Consider the following 20,309-nt stretch of genomic DNA (forward strand, 5'->3'; position numbering starts at 1 on the left):
TCTATTACATTCACTATTCTTTCTTTGCAAGCTTCAATTAAAATCTATTCTATGCTTTCCTTGATTTAATTAATAAATGCTCGCTTTTCTTCTTCTTCGAATGTTTGCTTGACTTGTAAAAGATCACGTCCTGCACTTTTCCTGACTATATATAATTGATCCACATCACTGTGTGGGTGCAAGCCATGATTCGCTGTCATTAATTTTTGTGTTTTACGATCAAGTGCATTTAAATCTGCTTTTGTCCAGTCAATTATCCTATTGTGTATCTGATTACAGGGATGACCATATATTGATTACTGTTGCCTCCATTCAGCTTGGATTTAGAACTTTTCTGACCTCTTTTCAGATATTCGCACGTTGTTTTATTTTTTACTTCTGAACTTAAAATGGCGTCTGCTTCAAGAATTCCTGGATATTTATAGGATTTGTGCTGTGGCAAGTTTTTAATTTTCCTTCCTTCCATCTGCAAATGTAATTCCTTTGCTGCCTACTATTTTCCCTTAGAAGTATGGAGAGTGTTGCTCATTTTCAAGTCCAGAATCAATAGAAATGACTTCACTGATGATTTCTATTGAATCTGAAGTTGGAAAATCTGTTTCCAGCACTGGATGATTTCCTATATAGCCTAGGCCATTCGTGTATCAAATGAGATATTTTTCCTGCTTGCTTTAATATCCAAAGCTAGTTTTCTTTAGAATTAACGCTGAAGGAATCAGTTCTAGGATGAACAATAGAGGTGACAGTGAGTCACACACCTTGAAAATTTCTTCTCTTGATATTCACTGTACCAAGATTATTTTCAATGACTATTATCTGATTTTTACAAGTGAACATGACAGCTGTTAGGAATTTTTTGGCGATTTTACTCACGCCAAAAATTTCTAAGCATTTTAAATTCCAGCTATGTATGTGACAAATATTCGAATGCTTGCTGGTAGCCCGATCCATGTCCTATACAAGTTGGCTTTTCGTCTTTTCGAATTTTTAAAAATCATTTTATCAATTAACAATGAGCCTTTTGTTCCTCTGAATTTTCAAAAGCACCCCTTGTGTTCAATAGGCAGATGATGGTGCCGTGATAATATAAACTAATCGAAGTTGCTAGAAGTCCAGTGAGTAACTTGAATGTTATTGGCAGACAAGCTATTGGTCTGTAATTTACTTCAGACAGTTCCTTTTTTCTTTGTTCTTGAAATCAGAACAGTCCATCCTGTTGTCAGCCACTCTTCAGTTGAGCCTGTTTGCAATAAGTAGTTAGATTGTTGAACCACTCGAGCATGAGTGGTTCAACAATTGCATGCTTTGATTGTGTTGATTTATTCTGCTTTCATAGAAAATAATCATTTTTGCTGTAGCCACAATTCTTTCTTTCAGTTCTTCTGATAGTTCATTTATCGAATTTTTAACAAGGCTGTATCGCTTTACTAGACTGCTCTTGATCTTTTCCTGCTTGAGTTTTCCTGATTTTAAATTCTCTGAATTGCTAACATATACTCAATGTTTGTTTATATTTGATTTAATTTCCATTTTGGAATTCCTGTTTTTGGATTTGGGATCCCTTTATTCATCTGTTTTTATTTATTTATTTTTTTTTAACTTATGGTGTCATTTTGGAAGAAAATGGGCATGTGATTTATGAAATCTATAAGAATTAAACTTGAAACTTGTAAGCCATGTAAGCATATATTGCTTTTCCGTTGTTTTTGTTATCTGTTGTCTGACACGTGCTATTTCTCATATTCATAATAATAGATATTAGCAATCACAAACAGAACTGAGTTCGAATCCCATCTAGGACTCAAGGAGGATTAAGGAGTCTTCTGAAGTGAAGGGGAGTTATCCGGTCTTTCACAAAAATCGAGTTATTAGTTGTTGCTCAGCTACACACACACACACACACACACACACACACACACACACACACACACACACACACACACACACACACACACACACACACACACACACACACACACACACACACACACACACACACACACACACCGTAGCTATAATTGCTCTGGAGTAGTCAAAAAGCTAATAACTTTTCAGAATACAATAATGTATTTTATTTTATTTGTATGCTGTCTACTTTTTGATAGCAGATTACAAAATAAACAAAGCCCCAAACATTCGCAATTTATGGTTTGAAATATGTTCTAATTTTTTAAATCTTATTTTAATCTTTTTGGAATACATTTAGTGATTTATTCTGTATTTAGATACCTCCAAAAAGAAATAATCTTTACTTATACGTAATTGCAATAATTATTACAAGTTTTCAAAGGTACGTCTGCTTAGTAGACTACCGCAACGTGTAAACTTCGTCATTAGTAAACTTCACGTGATTTTTTTTTTTGCAACATGTGCAGGAGTTGCAAAATACATTTCTAAGTCTGCCATCGCCATATGGGTTAGCATTACTTTCTCATTTATGCCACCTTTCGATTTATAGCGGAGTTCCAGCGGAGTTGTTGTTGTGCGCATGCATTTATCATATGGCACACAAAATATGTATTAGGATTCGAAGTGACTAATATAATTTCGACATTTCGAAACCCGTTAATAATGATGAGTCATAATTTCAACGGATGTTATGCCAAGGACAAGGAAAGGGGAAAAAACATGAACTTTAATTACCATAGCGAGATTAATGATATTTAGACAAGTGCACGGAAGATAGCTTTCCGTATTCAATGATCATATAAAGGCTGTATTACATTTATAGATACGCCAGCGATGCCGCGATTAACAGTAAACTGCGAGAACACTTAGGCCTAAAAAATAAAGAATACAGCAGAAATAGTATTCATCGATAGTTGTGTTATTGAATATATCGGAAAGGATAATTAGAATATATCTGCTTAAATTTTCACCTTTCATATCGCATAGCATGCATAACAGTGAAATGCCATACAAAACTAAATCTTCTCTATTCTAACCTATAAAGTTACTTAGAATTCTTAAAGTGATTGACGCATGGTACGTGTTTTTGTGTCTGAAGTTTGAACGTGATAAGCAGTACAAATTTTACTCACTTATTAAAGGTCTGAAATAGCTTGAAAAGGTTAAATGTTTGACGTCAGAGAGTTTTTTTTTTTTTTGATTATGTGAGAAATAAAAAAATAAAATAGAAAAATCCTTTGCCGTAAACTGTTAATTAGGTAAACTGTCACTAAGATACAACATGAAAGATTGTAGATTTGCAATCTTTCACGTTGCGATTCACAATAGGAAATTTAAAATAAATAATAATAATAATAATAATAATAATAATAATAATAATAATAATAATAATAATAATAACTACTCCCGCGATTCGCCTCGTAGTTAATTTATAAGAGACAATTCTCTACTTTCTATTTGTGCTCAACTTAATAGCCTAACTATATTAGGCCCTACGGCTTCCAAGTAACTGCCATCCTTCTACTCAGTAATATAGTTTAAAGATGAAGGAATTTGAATCTTTCAGGTTCTTTGACTTGGTTCTTTCATCGATCAAAATTTGTGTATAATGAGATTATTTTCAAACACAAATTGGTAAAGTTATTTTTTCAGTTATTTTCTTAATGGCAATAATATTTTTAGTTTTGTTTTTTGCGTTAAAAATTACTTAAATGAATTGATCCGTTCTACTCGTCAAGGTAGGTTAATCTGTCGAGCTATGTCAATTTTTGTTTCAGTCAACGCTATATTTTCACACGCAAAATTTGAGAAAACATAAATCCAGAAACACACCTCTCCTCTTTAGTTAGTGAAATGAATTTAAGTGTTTAGCTATAACACTAAAATATGTCTACTACTGAATTTCGGTTATATAGGGGATATTTTTATTGTCAAAATGTGACAAAACGATTCAAATATATAATATTTTTATATGACAACTCTGTCCTCGAGTTCCAACTGTAAACCATACAAATCATTCCAAAGTCTTAATGGGACAGTTCCATTCGCCGAATAAGCGTCTTTTAAACGGAAGCAGTGATGAAATCAGATTTCGTTAGCCATGGGCAAGGAAAATTTCACCTTAAGTTTACCTTCAATATATAATATTTCTTGACCCTCCCTCTTTTTTTACAACTTAACAGCGGCCTTGCTTCCTAGAGCCCGTCAAAATTGCAACACAGCTTTGCTGTTTGTGGATAGGATTCCCGGATTTTCCTGCACTTATTGCCTAGGGACAGTTAAAGGATCACAGCTATCACTATTCAAGTGTCCATGTCTTCCAGAGAAAACGAATGAAAACACCTCGGGCTAGGCTATAGGTGTGGACATGCCTGAATGCACCAGCAACGGTGAAGTTAGGCTGCTCAGCTCATTCCGATCTCTGTTGGGAAGTGAACATTTTTCATTTCAATTCTTCCTTTTAACTAGCAAACCTCATCAGCGAGGCGAGACTCATTTAAATTCCTCCTGATAACAAATTTTCTTATTTTACTTCATTATAACAGAGCTAATTATAAAGAGATTTCTAGCTCTTCTCTCCTTACTAAATATCTAATTTGATCTACAATGGACCACTTTATTTTTTGGTTATCAATTGACTGTTCCTTTCTCAATCATCGTTTATTTATTTTATTTTATTTTATTTTGGTTATCAATTGACTGTTCCTTTCACAGTCATCGTTAATTTATCCTCTGTTGTCTTTATTAATCATCTGAAATAGGCATGCCCTAATCCTAATGTTTCCTATTATCATTTATAAAACCCTATTTTCAGTTTATTTAGAGTGTAAGCATTTTTTTTCATCCACAGTAAAACCAAAAAATTAGGCAACTTTCAGAATCTGAGCTAGTTTTTTTTTCCTCTAATTTATTAAAAAATTAACCACCATTTTCTATAGTTTATTTATGAAACCACTGCAGAGGTCACTGCAACTTTACAATTGCTTCAGATGACGATGTAATTCTATAGAGCACTGTTGAAAATTATCCCTTTATTGTCCACTATTCATTATGCTACAGAGGTTAGATGGCAATGTAATTTTCATTTCCGGTTTGCCGGAAATGAAACTTCTAAACAAAGGATTTCTGATGACCGAAAATAGCTTCGTCAAAAACGAAGTAGCGTGATAATGATGATGTTTTGCCTATGAGTATACTCGTAAGGATACGGTTTAAGCATGATTTTCCGAAAGGTAACAGTCAAAGTATTATTGCTTGGTCATTCCGTTTCATATGTGACTGAAATACATTGCCAGGAGAGACATTGTTCGACATTTCGCATTCTGCAGATGGTGTTGAATGTTTTCTGAAATAATGATATAAAATAAATAAATAAATAAATAAATAAATAAATAAATAAATGAAGCAACCGCCTTACTCCTAGGACCTGGGTTTTGTGACTACGATCTTTTCTCTAAGACGAAAAAAATCTCTTGAAAAAAAATGTCTTGTTTTTTTTTTCAAAGAAATAAAAACACTATATGTTATTTAGCATACGCAGATCCATTTTCAAACACATCTCTGCAGATTTGTTTTTTGTGATTGCCGTGAAGAAAAAAAAAGCTGCTGATTACATTGATGTAATGTAAGTTCTAAAATACTCGTACATGAAAATAAAAATAATAAAATAAAAAGACTAAATAAAGACGACCGAATTGTTGTCGATTATATGAGAATGTTGTTCAGAAATTCTTCAAATTTGATGTTGAAGTAATAAAATCTTACATTGGTAACACAGCTCACTTGATACTTCATCGTTTCCTATCTCCCAAAGTATACAATTCTATCCTTTAATCTCGCAGGTCTGTTCGTTCTATAGATATCAGCATCGGAACTTCGTCACTGTCAGACCAGTTGACACCTCATCGAGCGTGAAATCAAAACGCCCAATCGAACTGAGGTCACGACCGCTGTTCTATTGAAAACAAAAACAAAAAAAAAAAAAAAGTACGGATTAATTTTTGATCCTAAAACAGAATAACCTTTTTATATTTCATAATAATATGCAGTGTTACATGAAATAAACACCGCGTTTAATTTGGCGCTGAAGATCTGTTTAGAACTGCATTTATAGAAAAATAATCATAATTACAACATCGATATTCTCATTTTCGCAAGAGGGATCTTCGCAAAAGAGGTCGTGACATGGAACTGCTCGTGACCCGAACTATATTACTGTCGTTGCCAATTTGATGCTATTCGTATCGTAATTATTTCATAACATAACAATATACGGGAAATGTCCTCTATGGTGTAATGACAAAAAATGTGGGTTTCGTTTTCAGTCTGCTGTTGGTGTTCTTGAAATGAGTTCATAACCTAAATGTATATGTTTACATGCAGGTATCTCTTTCGCTCTCTCTCTCTCCCTTAACGAAAACAGAGGGAGAAAGGTAGAGGAGGTTCTTGAAAAAATTGTCCGTTAAATGATATTTTATTGAAGGAATCTGATTTCCCTATTGATTTTCATTATATAATTACTTACCTCTAGATAAAATTTTCGTCATGGAATATCAAGAAGAGAAAATTAACAATAGGAAAATGCGTTTAAACTGATACAAAAATTAATAAAAAGAATTTCAACAGCAATTTAAATCTAAAAAATGCGACATTATTTTATTTAACACAATGTTTGAATATGCGAATGAATGATGAGCCTTTAAATCATTTTCCTACTTAAATTCAACTTTTTTTAATGCCTTTGTAATAGCATATCCCCTGTTCTGTACTATTTTCTTGTAACGCTGAAAACCACGAATTATATTGTAAACAAAACGATTATCAACAACGTCCAATTTCACAGGGTTGTTGATTTGAATGGCGATATTCGCAGCAGCTATGTTGCCCAGAGTGGTTAAATTCTCTTCTGTCAATATCTTTCCATCCATGTTTTTAACTACCAACTACCAATTTATCTTTCAACATGACAAACATTTCTTCTTATATACAGGAAACAATATGTGGTCCTATAAATCTTAAAGACCTTCTCTGTTCTTTGGTACGAACAGAAAAATTGAACAGATGTTATGTTTGAAATGCCGCAATAACCTATGCAGTGTCGCCATCTGTGGAAAAAATTATGAATGACATAGGGCTGCATTTATTTTTCATTTTTACGTTATAAAATATTCATAACACTTTCATATATTCAATTAAAAAAACTTCGATTTGCTCTCATATAATAAATTATTAAAACAGTTTAAAAACTATTACTATGTATTGTGATATTTTACTCGACATATGTTTATGAAAAGTAGACTGAAAACCTATTGTGGTTTGCTTGTGTAATCTATATAATGCGTACATTACAGTATTCAGTGACGATGGTCATTTGACTGAGTTTGAATCCCATCTATGAAGCGGATATAAGAACAGGTGAAATGAAGGAAAGTTAGTTCATCTAGAAGAGACAGATCTTTCTCCCTCCCTCCCCTCCACAAAACAAACAAACAAACAAACAATGAAAATTCGCGCATCAGACTGTATTCCATGTATATAGGATTAAATGCCTATTAAGCGTAGTGTAGTTTATAAAAATCTAAGTAGCCTGGCCATAATAAATGACTGGATCATTTAGATCCAGGTGGCCTTTTATGCCCGGTTACTTAGATAGGACGGGAATAAATATAAACACTAAACATATGCGTGTAAAACTCTTAGGGTTCAAAATGCAGGCTAGTCATTGTATAAAATTCGACTGTTTTTTAAAGCAATCCCACGAAAGTTGTTAATCCACAGGACTCTGCTTTAGACAAATCAAACATGAAATACATAAAGAAAAGAAAAGGAAAGAAATATATACATAATAAAATTTTAGTACGTTCTTCATGAATGTAAAATTCAAAATTTCGCAACCAATTACGTGTCCTTTTGATAAATAGTTCAAATTAAATAACCAGAAATGAACTTCCAGTTATTTAACTAAGAAAGCGTTGCAAAGAGGAGATCTAACGTCCAGTTCTCATCCACACCTTCCAAAACGAAGGGCTGGTAAATTGAGGTTTAACCGATCACACTGAATTCTGTATTGGCTTCCAAGAGACAATGATAGTACAACAAAATCAGATGTCATGCCATCTGTGTCTGAGTGTAAGGTCCCGTCTAGGTTATTTTTTATTTATTATTTTTTTAAGGAACCAGGGTGAACAGTGAAATTTCAGTCGCTGGAATAAACCTAAACACAGTATCTGCAGAATTCAAGACACATCATCAATGTAAGAGTATCGAAGTTTTCAAATTGAACTGACAGCAAAATTGAAGTGACACCAAGCAGAGATAACTGAATTATATCGAAAAAAGAAATACGAAAACAGGGGAAATTCTTACAAAAAAGCAAATACAAAATGTTATATTAAGACATTGATGATTAGGGAAAAGCAGGAAGGTTGTACTGTATAGTACTCAACATTTAAACGTCGAGAAACGTTTAAAGAAACTCAGGAAGGAAAAGAAAGACAAGCTGCAAAATGAGAGGCAACAAAGCAGTGAAATATAAAATATATTATTGAGTAATGATAATCAGGTAAACAAGATAAAATGTACAGGATTTATAATGTACACATATTACGGTGTGTGATTGACATGCAGCACTTGCAGAATGACCTGAATGTATTGGAACTGAGAGCATGTAAAGAATGGCAGTCAGTTTAATATCAATTAACAAATGCTAAGTTCTGCACTTTAGTGCAGCGCTTCCCAAACTGTGGGCCGCGGCCCTCTTGGGGGCCGTAGGTTTTGTTAAGGGGGGCCGTGAAATAATGAAAACAAATTTAAAATGTTTTAAGACTAAGTTGAGATTTTTATATATTATTTCTTTTTTGTTACTTTTTATATTTTAATGGAAAAAATCACACATTGGTGTTGGGTCACAAATTTTGCTTCCTGCGTATTTCGGCGCTTAATGAATATTAGTAAATATATGTTAATTCATATAAGTTTCATTTCAAAGCAGAAATCTAAGAATTGCAGTTTCAAATATTTCACCCGATATTGGTGTAGCAGTATTGAAACACATCCATCACATTAAATTGTTATTAAACTTCTTTTATGTTTTTAATTCTTTCTTTCTTTATTACTAATCGTTTTACGTTTCATGTGCTTTTACTGCAAACGTACAATAACAATATATCTCTCTATATAAAAGTATGAGATAATGCCATGTCAAATGTGTATGTAAAGTGCTAAAAATGTAATATTTGCATTTTATTTTTGCAATATTCGCTGTGTATGTTTTGTATTGAATATAAATACAATAAATATTATAATAATATATGTCTATATTACGATTTTTTTCGAGGGGGGGCCGTGAAATATTTTAATTTTTCTAAAGGGGGGCCTGGGCATCCAGATGTTTGGGAAGCACTGCTTTAGTGTGTTGAGATATCCAGTGGTATAATTATATTGGCTGGATCATACTGCAAGAAACTGATCAGCCTGAGAGTCATGGAAATCTTGGAGACCTAGGGATTTTGTTGCGCTACTGTTCTTTAGTAGATTGGAAGTTGAAGTTCGGGTGCTATATAATAAAGATTGAAAACTCATAGGATAATTACAATTGGTTGAAAGGAACATTGACATATAAGAATAAGAAAGGTAATTTTCTCTTTTGAAAAGACTTTGATATCACCTCATGTGGACTATTGTGTGCAGATCTCATCTCCCATTTACCAGTGAATAGGGTGCAAAGGAGAGTGAGAAATGATATCGGAACTGTGGGACGTAGATTATGACGACAGAGTGAGAACGTATGCACTGCAGATAGAAAAAAACAGATGAAAGAGGAGGGGTGACGTGATATATTAGAGTCATATAAACTTCTGAAAGTGTCATATAATGCAGCTAGACGGATTTTTTATGAGGGTTGAAATTGGATTCGAGGGCATCCATAACAGTTGAGATTGAATGCACTCAATCGATCGGTCTCTTATTTCCTGAAGGTCTCTGGTGATGATGATGATGATGATGATGATGATAATAATAATAATAATAATAATAATATGGGATCGATGAAATTTTTTTATTTTTATTTTGTCAGTGGTAACATGTAGAAGCCAGTATCAGTGTGGATATGAAAGGTTCCGTCAGTGCCAACAAGCAATAAATCAGTCGATGCAGAGAAAAGCCAGCGAGCTGTCAGGTTACGAAGCTAGATCTCATTGCAGGTAAGAAAAAAATTTAAAACAAAATAAAATAAAACTAACAAAATTAAAAAACAATGTAAAATAAAATAAATAATAATTTTTTGTGATCATTTAAATAAATACATTGCAGACCAAAATTTAAAAGTTTGGTGCTAAAATAATGAAGGCAAAAAAAATATATAAATATAAAAAGTATGGACAGAAACTGGCTGTTAAATAATGTGAAGTGGTTGGAACTTTAAAGAAACTTAACTCTAAATCGATATCCACAATCATCATCGGTATTAGGAGAATGCACGAAGAGATAACATTGCCCTTGACATTGTTATTAAACAAGAATACGATAACAAGGGTCATCCCAGAAGAGTGGAAGGGAGTAGAAATAGTGCCTCTGCATAAGGGAGCATCCAGACCAGTGTTGGAAAAATATAGTAAAAAACAGCTATATATCTGGTGAGAAGCACTGCCTTGAGCAAAATGTAGAATATACACGGAGGTTTTTTTTTTTCTTTTTCGGAACTAGGGCTGAGAGATACAATATGCTTGTATCGGGAAAAGCTAGAGGTGTAGCTCAGCCCAAGAAAGGACATCTGAGCTTGTCTCGATAAAAGAGTATTATTGATAGTCAGTGACAAACTTTTTCTGGTGAGAAATCAGATATCAGTTATGACGATATTAAAATTTATAATATAGTACTCTCTCCATTGACGGATAGATCCTAGGGCTTCTAATAACTGAGCCCTACAGTGCTTGTCAAATGTAAAAGTGGGATGAAGTTTACTGTAATGAGCGAAGCCAGAGATCGGGTCATCAGAGATGTACATAAAAGAAAAGCATAAGTTAAAGCACAGAACCCTGGGATACTCCTGCCTTAGCGGAGAATTTTGAGGAGAAGAAATCACCTGCTATGAACTGAAATGAGAGATTACAGAAAAATCTGACGATCCATCCAAGAGATAGAAGGTAGTTTGCTGAGCAGGCATCTATGTCTGAACTGATCAAATGCCTCGTAAGTATAGAAAACAATCTCACATGTTTCTCCAAATCTTTCCATGGCATGAATGTAATGATGAGTGGTGAAGTTAGAAAATCAACTGTTGATCTAGGGTGACGAAATTCTTATTGCTTGTCAAAGATTAGCTGGTTTGGCTTAACACGTTCATTGCCAATCACGCGATGCGAGTCCTCACCAAACGGCCGATCACGCGTTATCGCGTGGACGTAGTTAACTAAATAAAAAAAATAAAAAAAAGTTGGCCACCACACGAAATTCCAATTTTCAGCTTGGCAATGAACGATATCACGCGATGCGAGTTCTCATCAAACGGCCGATCACGCGTTATCGCGTGGACGCCGTTAACTAAATAAAAAAATAAAAAAAAAATTGGCCACCACACGAAATTCCAATTTTCAGCTTGGCAATGAAAGTGTTAAGGAAGTAAAAAAGTTATGTTGGTGACCTTCTTCTTAGTTTTTGAGAAATTGAATTACGAGTATTTGACGGTAATTTGTCGATTAACTTTTGCCCTTTTTTGGGGACGTGTTAAATATATGAGAGAGGATGCATTTAGGAACAAAAGCGTTATTTATGTCCGGCAAGATTATTCCAATTTATTTTTATTTTTTGGCAGAACACTAAAAGGTGGTATTGAGTGAGCAGTTCTTGATAAAGTGGATTAACTTTTCTTGATCATCAGTGCAGGAATTACAAAAAAGGTCAGAAGATAGCATTATCTTCGAGTGACATTATTCTATCCTCATCAGAATATGAGAGGATCCCATTTCCCCTCCGTGTTAGGCTTAACGGCATATAACCGCCAAGAAATTTAGCTTCTTTGAAATCTGCTTAATGCATAGATAGGATGGTTAATCCTATTTGCATACCGCATTATGGTTGTAAATTGTGTGTGGGAGGGCGGAATTTGTGTCGTGGACGGAATTTGCACCCAGGTCTCTCCAACCAAAAGGTTTCATCGAAATCGAATGAGTTACGGAGACTCTCCGATGGATATATGTATTAACAGAATTTGCTTCCAGTGATCAAGACCAGTTGGCTTATGTGTGATACTTGGATAGAAGGAAAATTTGCGACATTTGGCCCTTTTGGAGACCTGGACACCGGTCGGGAATTTTTGATTGAATAAAGAATGGAGCTTTTCATTACACTAAGAATTGTTTCCGTTATTTAGTCTTAACAGGTATTTGAATAAGAATACAGAAGCAATAATTGGACCACAAAAGAGGTGAATAGAGGTCGCGCAAAACTCACCCCAGTTAGTAAACTTGTAATGCTAAATGAAACTGAAAAACTGTTGAACGAAACTGGGATGAGGTTGTCGTCTGAGTTACAAGGGAGAGGAATAACGCCTCGAGTATATTTAAAAGAGGAGCTTGTTAAGGAGGATCAAGGATGTTAGCATTGTGGTGAGGATTGCTTGATATTCTGATAAGTAGAGGGACAGTCTGGGTTAGACCGTTGCTAATGGCAAATACCTCATCATTTCTTCCCGCTTGATCAGTAGAACTGGAGAAAGGAATCCAGTTTGACTTGTGGACGTTGAAGTTCCAAGTGAAAGAAAGAGAGACTGTGATGATGATTTTACTATTTGAGTATTTCAACTGCAGAAAATTGAGCTTCATAGAAAGGTATAAAGAAAAGGTGACTTCTCTAAAGTCACAGACGTTATCAGAATTTGGAGTATGGAACCAGCAAATGAGTGTAACATCGGTGGATAGAGAAATTATGAGCTAAAGGAAATCAGACTGGGAAGGATTCAAGGTTTGGCATTCTCTGAGATGGAATATCAGTACTGGTGAATACACACCACGCTAGTAGTCGAAGGAAATGTGTAAGTTGTAGTTTGGAATAGCCCAGGTGTCCAACTAAGATTCCATTAGAAATAATAAATCTACTTTGGATGACTGTAGATATAATTGTATAAAGCATTTATATTGATTTAATACCACGAATGCTAGTAAAGTGGATATGGAAACTTTTTTTTTTAGGAATTATTAATGTCGATTTTTTGGTTACATTAGTGTTGTTTTCATGTCTTTTTGGAATTGTTTTCAACAGAAATTTTTAACGATATTTTAAAAAAAAATGAATAGGTTTTTAAAATTGGAACTTATCACTAGCTGATCGCGAATCCTTCCGATTCGTTACTATCAATTAATGTGCGTGTGCTTCATAAATGAAGGCGATGTATAATTCACAGAGATCGAAGCTACTGATTCTACATGCATGTACTTCCTGCTGTGGATGTTTGTGATGTGTTTAGGTGGAAGATGAATTTCATCACCCGGTGTGAGACCATCGCTCTGATTACTGGAGGCCTAAAATGTATGAAACTGATAAACATAACAAAAAAAAAAAACCTTTTCTGTAAAATATTCATAAATGGGATTAAAAGCGAAGTATAAAAGATATCAGAACAGGTCGAAAAATGGTGCATCACATTTTTACCTTGGAACAACATCGAATAAAGAATAGAACTTAGAACTATGCAAATTTTGTAGATTTTGCCAAAACATTAGACAGTATTTGCAATGGAAAACCATGTTATTGGAAACTATGGATTCCTGACAGATATATGAGAATAATCAAAAATATATATACAAGAAGTAAAAGTTGTGTATTGCACAACAACATCAACAACAACAAAAAAAATCACAACGGTTTGGAATAACATCTGGTGTGAACCAGGATTGTGTAATATCTGGTTTACTGTTTAACATACTCACTGACTGGATTATAAAAAATTATTAAGAAATATTAAATTGATATAAATATATTACTACACAATTAAATATTATTAAATAGTAAATATTCTTAGCATCGAACATCCTTTTTTTTTATCCAGAATCGGATTTAAAAATAAAAGAAAAATGTTCATAATATTAAACTCATCAACATGTGATTTTGATACATCTGAAGAAAATAACCATGATTTCTCTAGTTCTTATACCAATATCATTAAGTGCCTGATAATAAAAGTATCACTTAAATATTAATGTATAAATTTCATTATCTATTTAATAGACAACAATTGAACTTCGTTTGTAGGGTTTTATTTATTTATTTTAGTTATTTATTTATTTATTCTGATCTTAATAAAATTCATTTCAATTGTTTGAAATGAATGGGATTAAAAGTTTTTGCCAATAGATGGAGTGAAGATATAATTTGCAGATCTCTTCTGAACGTCTTAACCTCAAATATATGATATTGACAAAGTTATTCATAAATTCAAAGCTTGTAATAATTAAGTGCAGCATTTTGAGTTAGACAAAAATGCTAATTATGCATTTCCTTTAATTTTTTATACCAAACAAAATACTAAAGAAATAATAATGAAATTCTCCAACTGGGAGAATGCTCTACGTTCCAGTTATGGCACTGATCATAGACAGATTTTTACAAATGCATGGAATAAAAAAAATAATAATAATAATAAATAAAATAAAATAAATTAGTTTTTAATGTTAAATAACTTATGAAAGAAAACAAAAGAAAGAAGGAAGTCGAATACTCAGGATTGCCGTGCTTTTAAAAAATATTTCACAATGATATGTGTTTTATAAAGTGTTTTATGTGGATAATTGAAGTAGAAATTTTTATAATTTCTTTGAATTAGAAGCTGTGTTTAGGATTTGAATAATGGCAGCACAGCACTACACTCAAATAATCTGGTTTGTTATCATTCAATGCAGGTCCGTCCACCAAAGCTTTGGCTGCATTCTGTTCTACACATACGGTTGTTCGGGACAAGATGAGAAACGACGCAATGGCGAATTCCTACAACTGGCACATAGATATCTGAGAGATGGATGCAATCAAAATGCTGGTGAGTTTTTAAAATAGAAATCAAACCTTCCATAAAAGGGCTGCATTACTGAATTGTATTATAATTTGAGAATAAAAAAAAGTGATATGTGTTTATTGTTACTCTATATTGTTAGCGTCAAGATTAAGAATATTAAAATAAATTTAGTGTTGAAATTAATATTAAGAATTATGATAATGAATAACAAGAATTATAATTATAACGATACTCAGAACTATAATTACATAATTATTTATCATTGTCTGTTTGGTTGTTATACATGTTAGCAATCGAAGACCTTATACCCTAAAGGTAAGGTTATATTAATAGTGAAATATTAAGCGTATATTCCGGGTTAGCTAGATGTGCGGTGCACACCCGCGAAATAGCAAATATCACCGATATTATATTTTTGCATTCATTCCTGTTAAAGATTCCCCTAATTGTTTCCTGGCTTCGCGTGATTCCTAAAATTAAACAACATACTAATGCTTCATGAAAAGGACACTTTTCAACGCGTAAACATTGCATCACATTCGCTTTAATAGTCCGGGTGTGCGATCTCAAATATGGACACCCTTCAGCCCTTTGAACAGATGGCGCAGAAGATCAAATTCTTAGCGTTCTACTAGTTTTAAACCGCCCAGAAGGAGAAGCAAGGTCGCTGAGACAACCGCAACCAGAACTCATGGCTGTGATTGTTTATTGTATCAACCAATCCAATTGAAAGTTGCCATTTGTCATGAGTTGCTCCGTTTGTTTCATGAGTTTCATCTGTTTGGTGTGCGAGAAAGGTGAACTGACAATTTTAGGACATCGATATAAACAAGTTACTTTCTATAATAATTTATATATATATATATTTTTGCTCATATTTACAATGGAAAACCATGTGGACGATCTATTGAATGTCCCGTTTTCTGCCATAGCGAATTTTATAATTGATTATAGTCGAAGGAGGTTAGAACTTGTGTATAAATAGGTAAAACGAGTTATTTGAGCCTTTCTCTAGTTCACTCCAGAAAAAAAAAATTTCCAAGTGATTACTTTGTTCCGATTTCTGTGCGTATTATATGGCTGTATTTAAAAATCGTAACAAAATTCAAATAGTTCTTGTCTCACTCTAGTATTTGGCATTCATAATCTAATCCCACCACGAAGCGTAAACCCTTTCTGCTTTCCATATTTAAAATTATATCAATTGATAACTTAAATTTCAACTCTCATCACTGCTCATCTAAATTGGCCCAATTTAGATGAGCAGTGATGTGCTGGACACTCTTAAAACTTTCATACATCGATAAAAATGCAATCATACGATCAAAATGACGTGAATTTTGAAATTTTGTAGCGCTAGTTGCATAAGCCAAACGACAGCACACCCAACCTAAATGGTCAGACAATATCAAAAACCAATACAGATATATTTAATTATTCTCGCATTAGTATGGTACTACTCGTTGAAGGATGATTTTGGTCGTCATTTTTGATGTTAATGCTTTAAAGTCAGGCTGATGTGTGGTTAAGGTATGAAGATGCTCAGTTGGGTGTTTGTTCTTGGTTTGACTTTACAAATCATTGTGCATCTAACAGTAAAGGAAAACCTTTCCTCCCGTTCCTATTTAAAAACTATGTTTTCTTCTTCACATTTCTGTTTCTTACACTTTTGTTTGTTCGGTCATTTTAAACAACTAAAAGGTTGTGTAATTTTCATTTCTAAAGCTGAACACAGTAACCAGTATTTCACCTTAGAAACTAGTTTTAAAACACAGTTACTTGTCACAACACAACGCCCTCAAGGTGAGTTAAGGGACACTGCTGAATTATTCCACTCATATTATCCCACTGGTGTCTGTTAGCAGAACAAAATGTCGTATGCATGACGTATTTTATTGCCAATTCAAATTTTCTTCCTTTTCAAGTGTGCTTGTATTATTTTAAAAAAAAAGAGTATATGTATTATTATGTATGTTGTTATATGTATTCGTATGTGTCTGTGAAATATTACATAATACGTATCATGAATTTTTGTGTTTTATGATACAAAAACAACATTTGCAAACTTATTGCAGACATATGAAACAAAACTATTGAATGAGTTATAAAGAAATAATTTATACATAAAAATAAATGGTTTAAAAGCGCGGTGTTTTAGATGTTTTTAAGTTTCTCATATTTAATTAAAATTCATATTGCTTTCTCCAATTTATTTCTAGATAAAACTTTTTATAATTATGAAACCTCTCAGGGGACCCTGTAACCCCTAGAGAGCGCGTCCCCTGGGTGGCGGATAGGGGAGCCCACCATGTGTGTGTGTACATGCGCGTGCGTGTGTGTGTGTGTATATATGGTGGGGTGGTCCGAATATACTGAATAAGGACTCGTGGACCAACAGGGCCATAAGGGGCAATCATCTTGATTGTAAGGGAAGAGGCACTCCCATGGACCCCTAGCTGGATCTATCCTCTCCTTCTTCTACTTTGAGGAAGACCCACTTACTTTAATCTTTCCTATAAGGCCTTATCAGCCAACTCTTCTTACTTTATGACCCTTGTGCTATTAGAGTACTCGAGGGCCATGGGGTCTTTTCATTTCTGGCCTTACAACTATGTCCTCTCTATAAATCTTACTATATTTCTTCTATAATCTACCTTTTCCCCTTCAATATACCATATTCCTCCTATGGGTTTAAATTCGGAAGAAGGCGAGTTCAGAAGCCTTAAGGTAGCAGCCCTACCACTGAACTATTCCATCGTCAGGCTAGTCCCCTGACATGGAGAACATAACCATACTTGTAAGCTGACAGAAAAAGATAATCGGATTGAATCTACGGGAAATGACCCTGGAATGGAAAAGGGAAAACGAAAATGGAAACGACAAAATATAATACACATAGCAAACTGGAATGTAAGAGGAATAGCATATAAAGAAATAGAATTAGACCAGTTATTAAATGAAAGAAATTTTAAAATAGCAGTAATCACTGAAACAAAAAAGAAATTAAAAGGAACTATGAGAACTGAAAATTTTAATGTGATATACAGTGGAGTCGACAGAGACCAAAGAGCACAAGCAGGAGTCATGATTTGGATTCATAACTCCCTTTCAAAACAGTTAAAACATTATAAATTATGGAATGAAAGAATAATAGAAGCTAGAATAAAAATTGATAGAGGCTATTTAACAATAATTGGTTTATATGCCCCAGAAGAAGGAAGAGAACAGGATAATATTGATTTTTATAATCAGCTACTAAACATATATAATAAAATAAATAAAAATGATTACATAATTTTAGCAGGAGACTTAAATGCAAGAATTGGAAACACGAAAATTAATAATAATATAGGAATACATGGAGAACACATTCTAAACAGAAATGGTAAAAAAATGATTGACTTTGTAGTTTATAATAACCTAAAAATAATGAATTCCTTCTATAAACATAAAGACATACATAAATAGACTTGGGCAGCAAGAGGATGGAAATCAATATTAGATTACTTCATATTAAATGAAAAGACATCAAAATTTTCACTAGATGTTAGAGTTCACAGAGGATATGAAATAAGCAGTGACCACTTCCTTGTTAAAATAAAATTAAGATTATCACCTAAATGGTTACAAGTAACAAGAATAGAAAGAAAAATTGAAACATTTGTTTATAAAACTAGACTATTGAATGATACAAATGTACAATTGCTATATGAACAAAGAATTAACCAGTATCTAGATAAAATAAAACAAAATGAAGAAATAGAAATAGAATGGCTTAATATAAAAACGATACTAAATGCAGCAGCAAATGAAAGCTTAGGAAAGACCAAAAAATTCAATAAAAGAAAAAAACTGAAGATCTGGGATGATACAATCAAAGAAATAATCAAAACGAAAAAAGAAGCCTATCACAAATGGTTAAGCAGTAAAAGATTAGAAGATGAAATAGAATATAAAAGAATAAGAGCATAGCTAAAAGAGAAGTCAGAAAAAGACATAGAGAATCATGGAATAAATTTGTTTCTAATTTAGAACATGATTTATATAAAATAAGACCCAATGTATATAAGATTTTGAAACACCTAAATGCAGATACCAAAGAAAACAAAATTAAACACTGAATTGAAATTAGAAGAATTTCTAAATTACTACACAGAACTGTGGACAGACAAATATTTTAAAAAAGACAACTGGCAAACAATTAACGAAAATGAAAAGGAAATAACTGAAGAAGAATTAGAAATCAGCCTGAAAGAAACAAGAAACGGAAAATCACCTGGAGAAGATAAGCTAGGTTCAGAACTATATAAATACGCAGGAACAAGATTCAAAGGAAGATTCTTATTATTTTTAAATAAAATTTATTCAACTGGTATCCCCCCAATAGAATGGAAAAAAGCAATTGTGATTCCTATCTTTAAGAAAGGTAATAGAGATGACCCTATAAACTATAGAGGTATCAGTATACTAAATTCATGTTACAAAATATACAGCAGAATCTTAAATAACAAACTAATGAAATATTCCGAAAACTTTATTCTAGAGGTATAAAATGGATTTAGAAAAGGACGATCATGTATAGACCCAGCCTTCTGCCTAAAATTAATAATAGAGAAAAGAAGAGAATATAATTTAGAAACACATATTGCATTTATTGACTTTGAAAAAGCATTTGACAAAGTTAAAAGAAACATATTATTTAACATATTAAAAGAAAGACAAATACCAAATAATATCCTAAAAGCTGTCACAAGTATATATGAAAATAATCAAATACAAATAAGATTAAATCATGAGCTATCATATACAAGAGAGATAAACCAAGGGGTCCGACAGGGATGTCCCCTCTCAGCAACTCTTTTTAATATCTACTTAAATGAAATAATAATAAAATGGAGTAAAAATTTACATCAAGGAATTAAACTTTCACCTACAGTTAACTTAAACACTCTCCTCTTTGCAGACGACCAAATAATAATTACAAATTCTGAAGATAACTTACAGAAAGCTGTTTTAAATCTAAATGAGATATCCAAAGATTATGGTATGATAATATCAACGGAAAAATCAAAAACTATGGCCTTTAAAGGACAAGATCCAGCAAGAACTAAAATAGTATTAGATAACAAGATCTTAGAACAGGTGAATTCATTTAACTACCTAGGATGTATGATCACTTATGAAAATGAAAAAGATATAAGCATAAAAATTGCAAAATATTTAAAAATAACAGGAGTAATTAACTCTATATTTAAACCAAACCTAGTTCAAAAACAAACCAGGCTAAAAGTATACAATACATTAGCCCTACCGGTCTTAATGTATGGAAGTGAAATCTGGACAATAAAACAAAAAGACAAACAAAGATTAGCAACAGCAGAAATGAAGTTTATGAGAA

At 33.0% G+C, this 20,309-nt stretch overlaps 1 protein-coding gene across 1 annotated transcript in view; it reads left to right on the forward strand.

The window, feature by feature from the left end:
- LOC150109921 (uncharacterized) overlaps positions 1-20,309 on the forward strand; it is a 64,260-nt gene that overhangs the window by 10,976 nt on the left and 32,975 nt on the right. The window contains exons 2-3 of the mRNA XM_090415863.1: positions 9,983-10,109; positions 14,802-14,935. Of these exons, the coding sequence (XP_090271989.1) occupies positions 9,983-10,109; positions 14,802-14,935 (261 nt within the window). The remainder of the gene's footprint in view (positions 1-9,982; positions 10,110-14,801; positions 14,936-20,309) is intronic.

Source organism: Typopeltis vanoorti, chromosome 1 (assembly GCF_054136105.1).
Source record: "Typopeltis vanoorti isolate ZY-2024b chromosome 1, IOZ_Tvanoo_1.0, whole genome shotgun sequence".
Classification (NCBI taxonomy): Eukaryota; Metazoa; Arthropoda; class Arachnida; order Uropygi; family Thelyphonidae; genus Typopeltis; species Typopeltis vanoorti.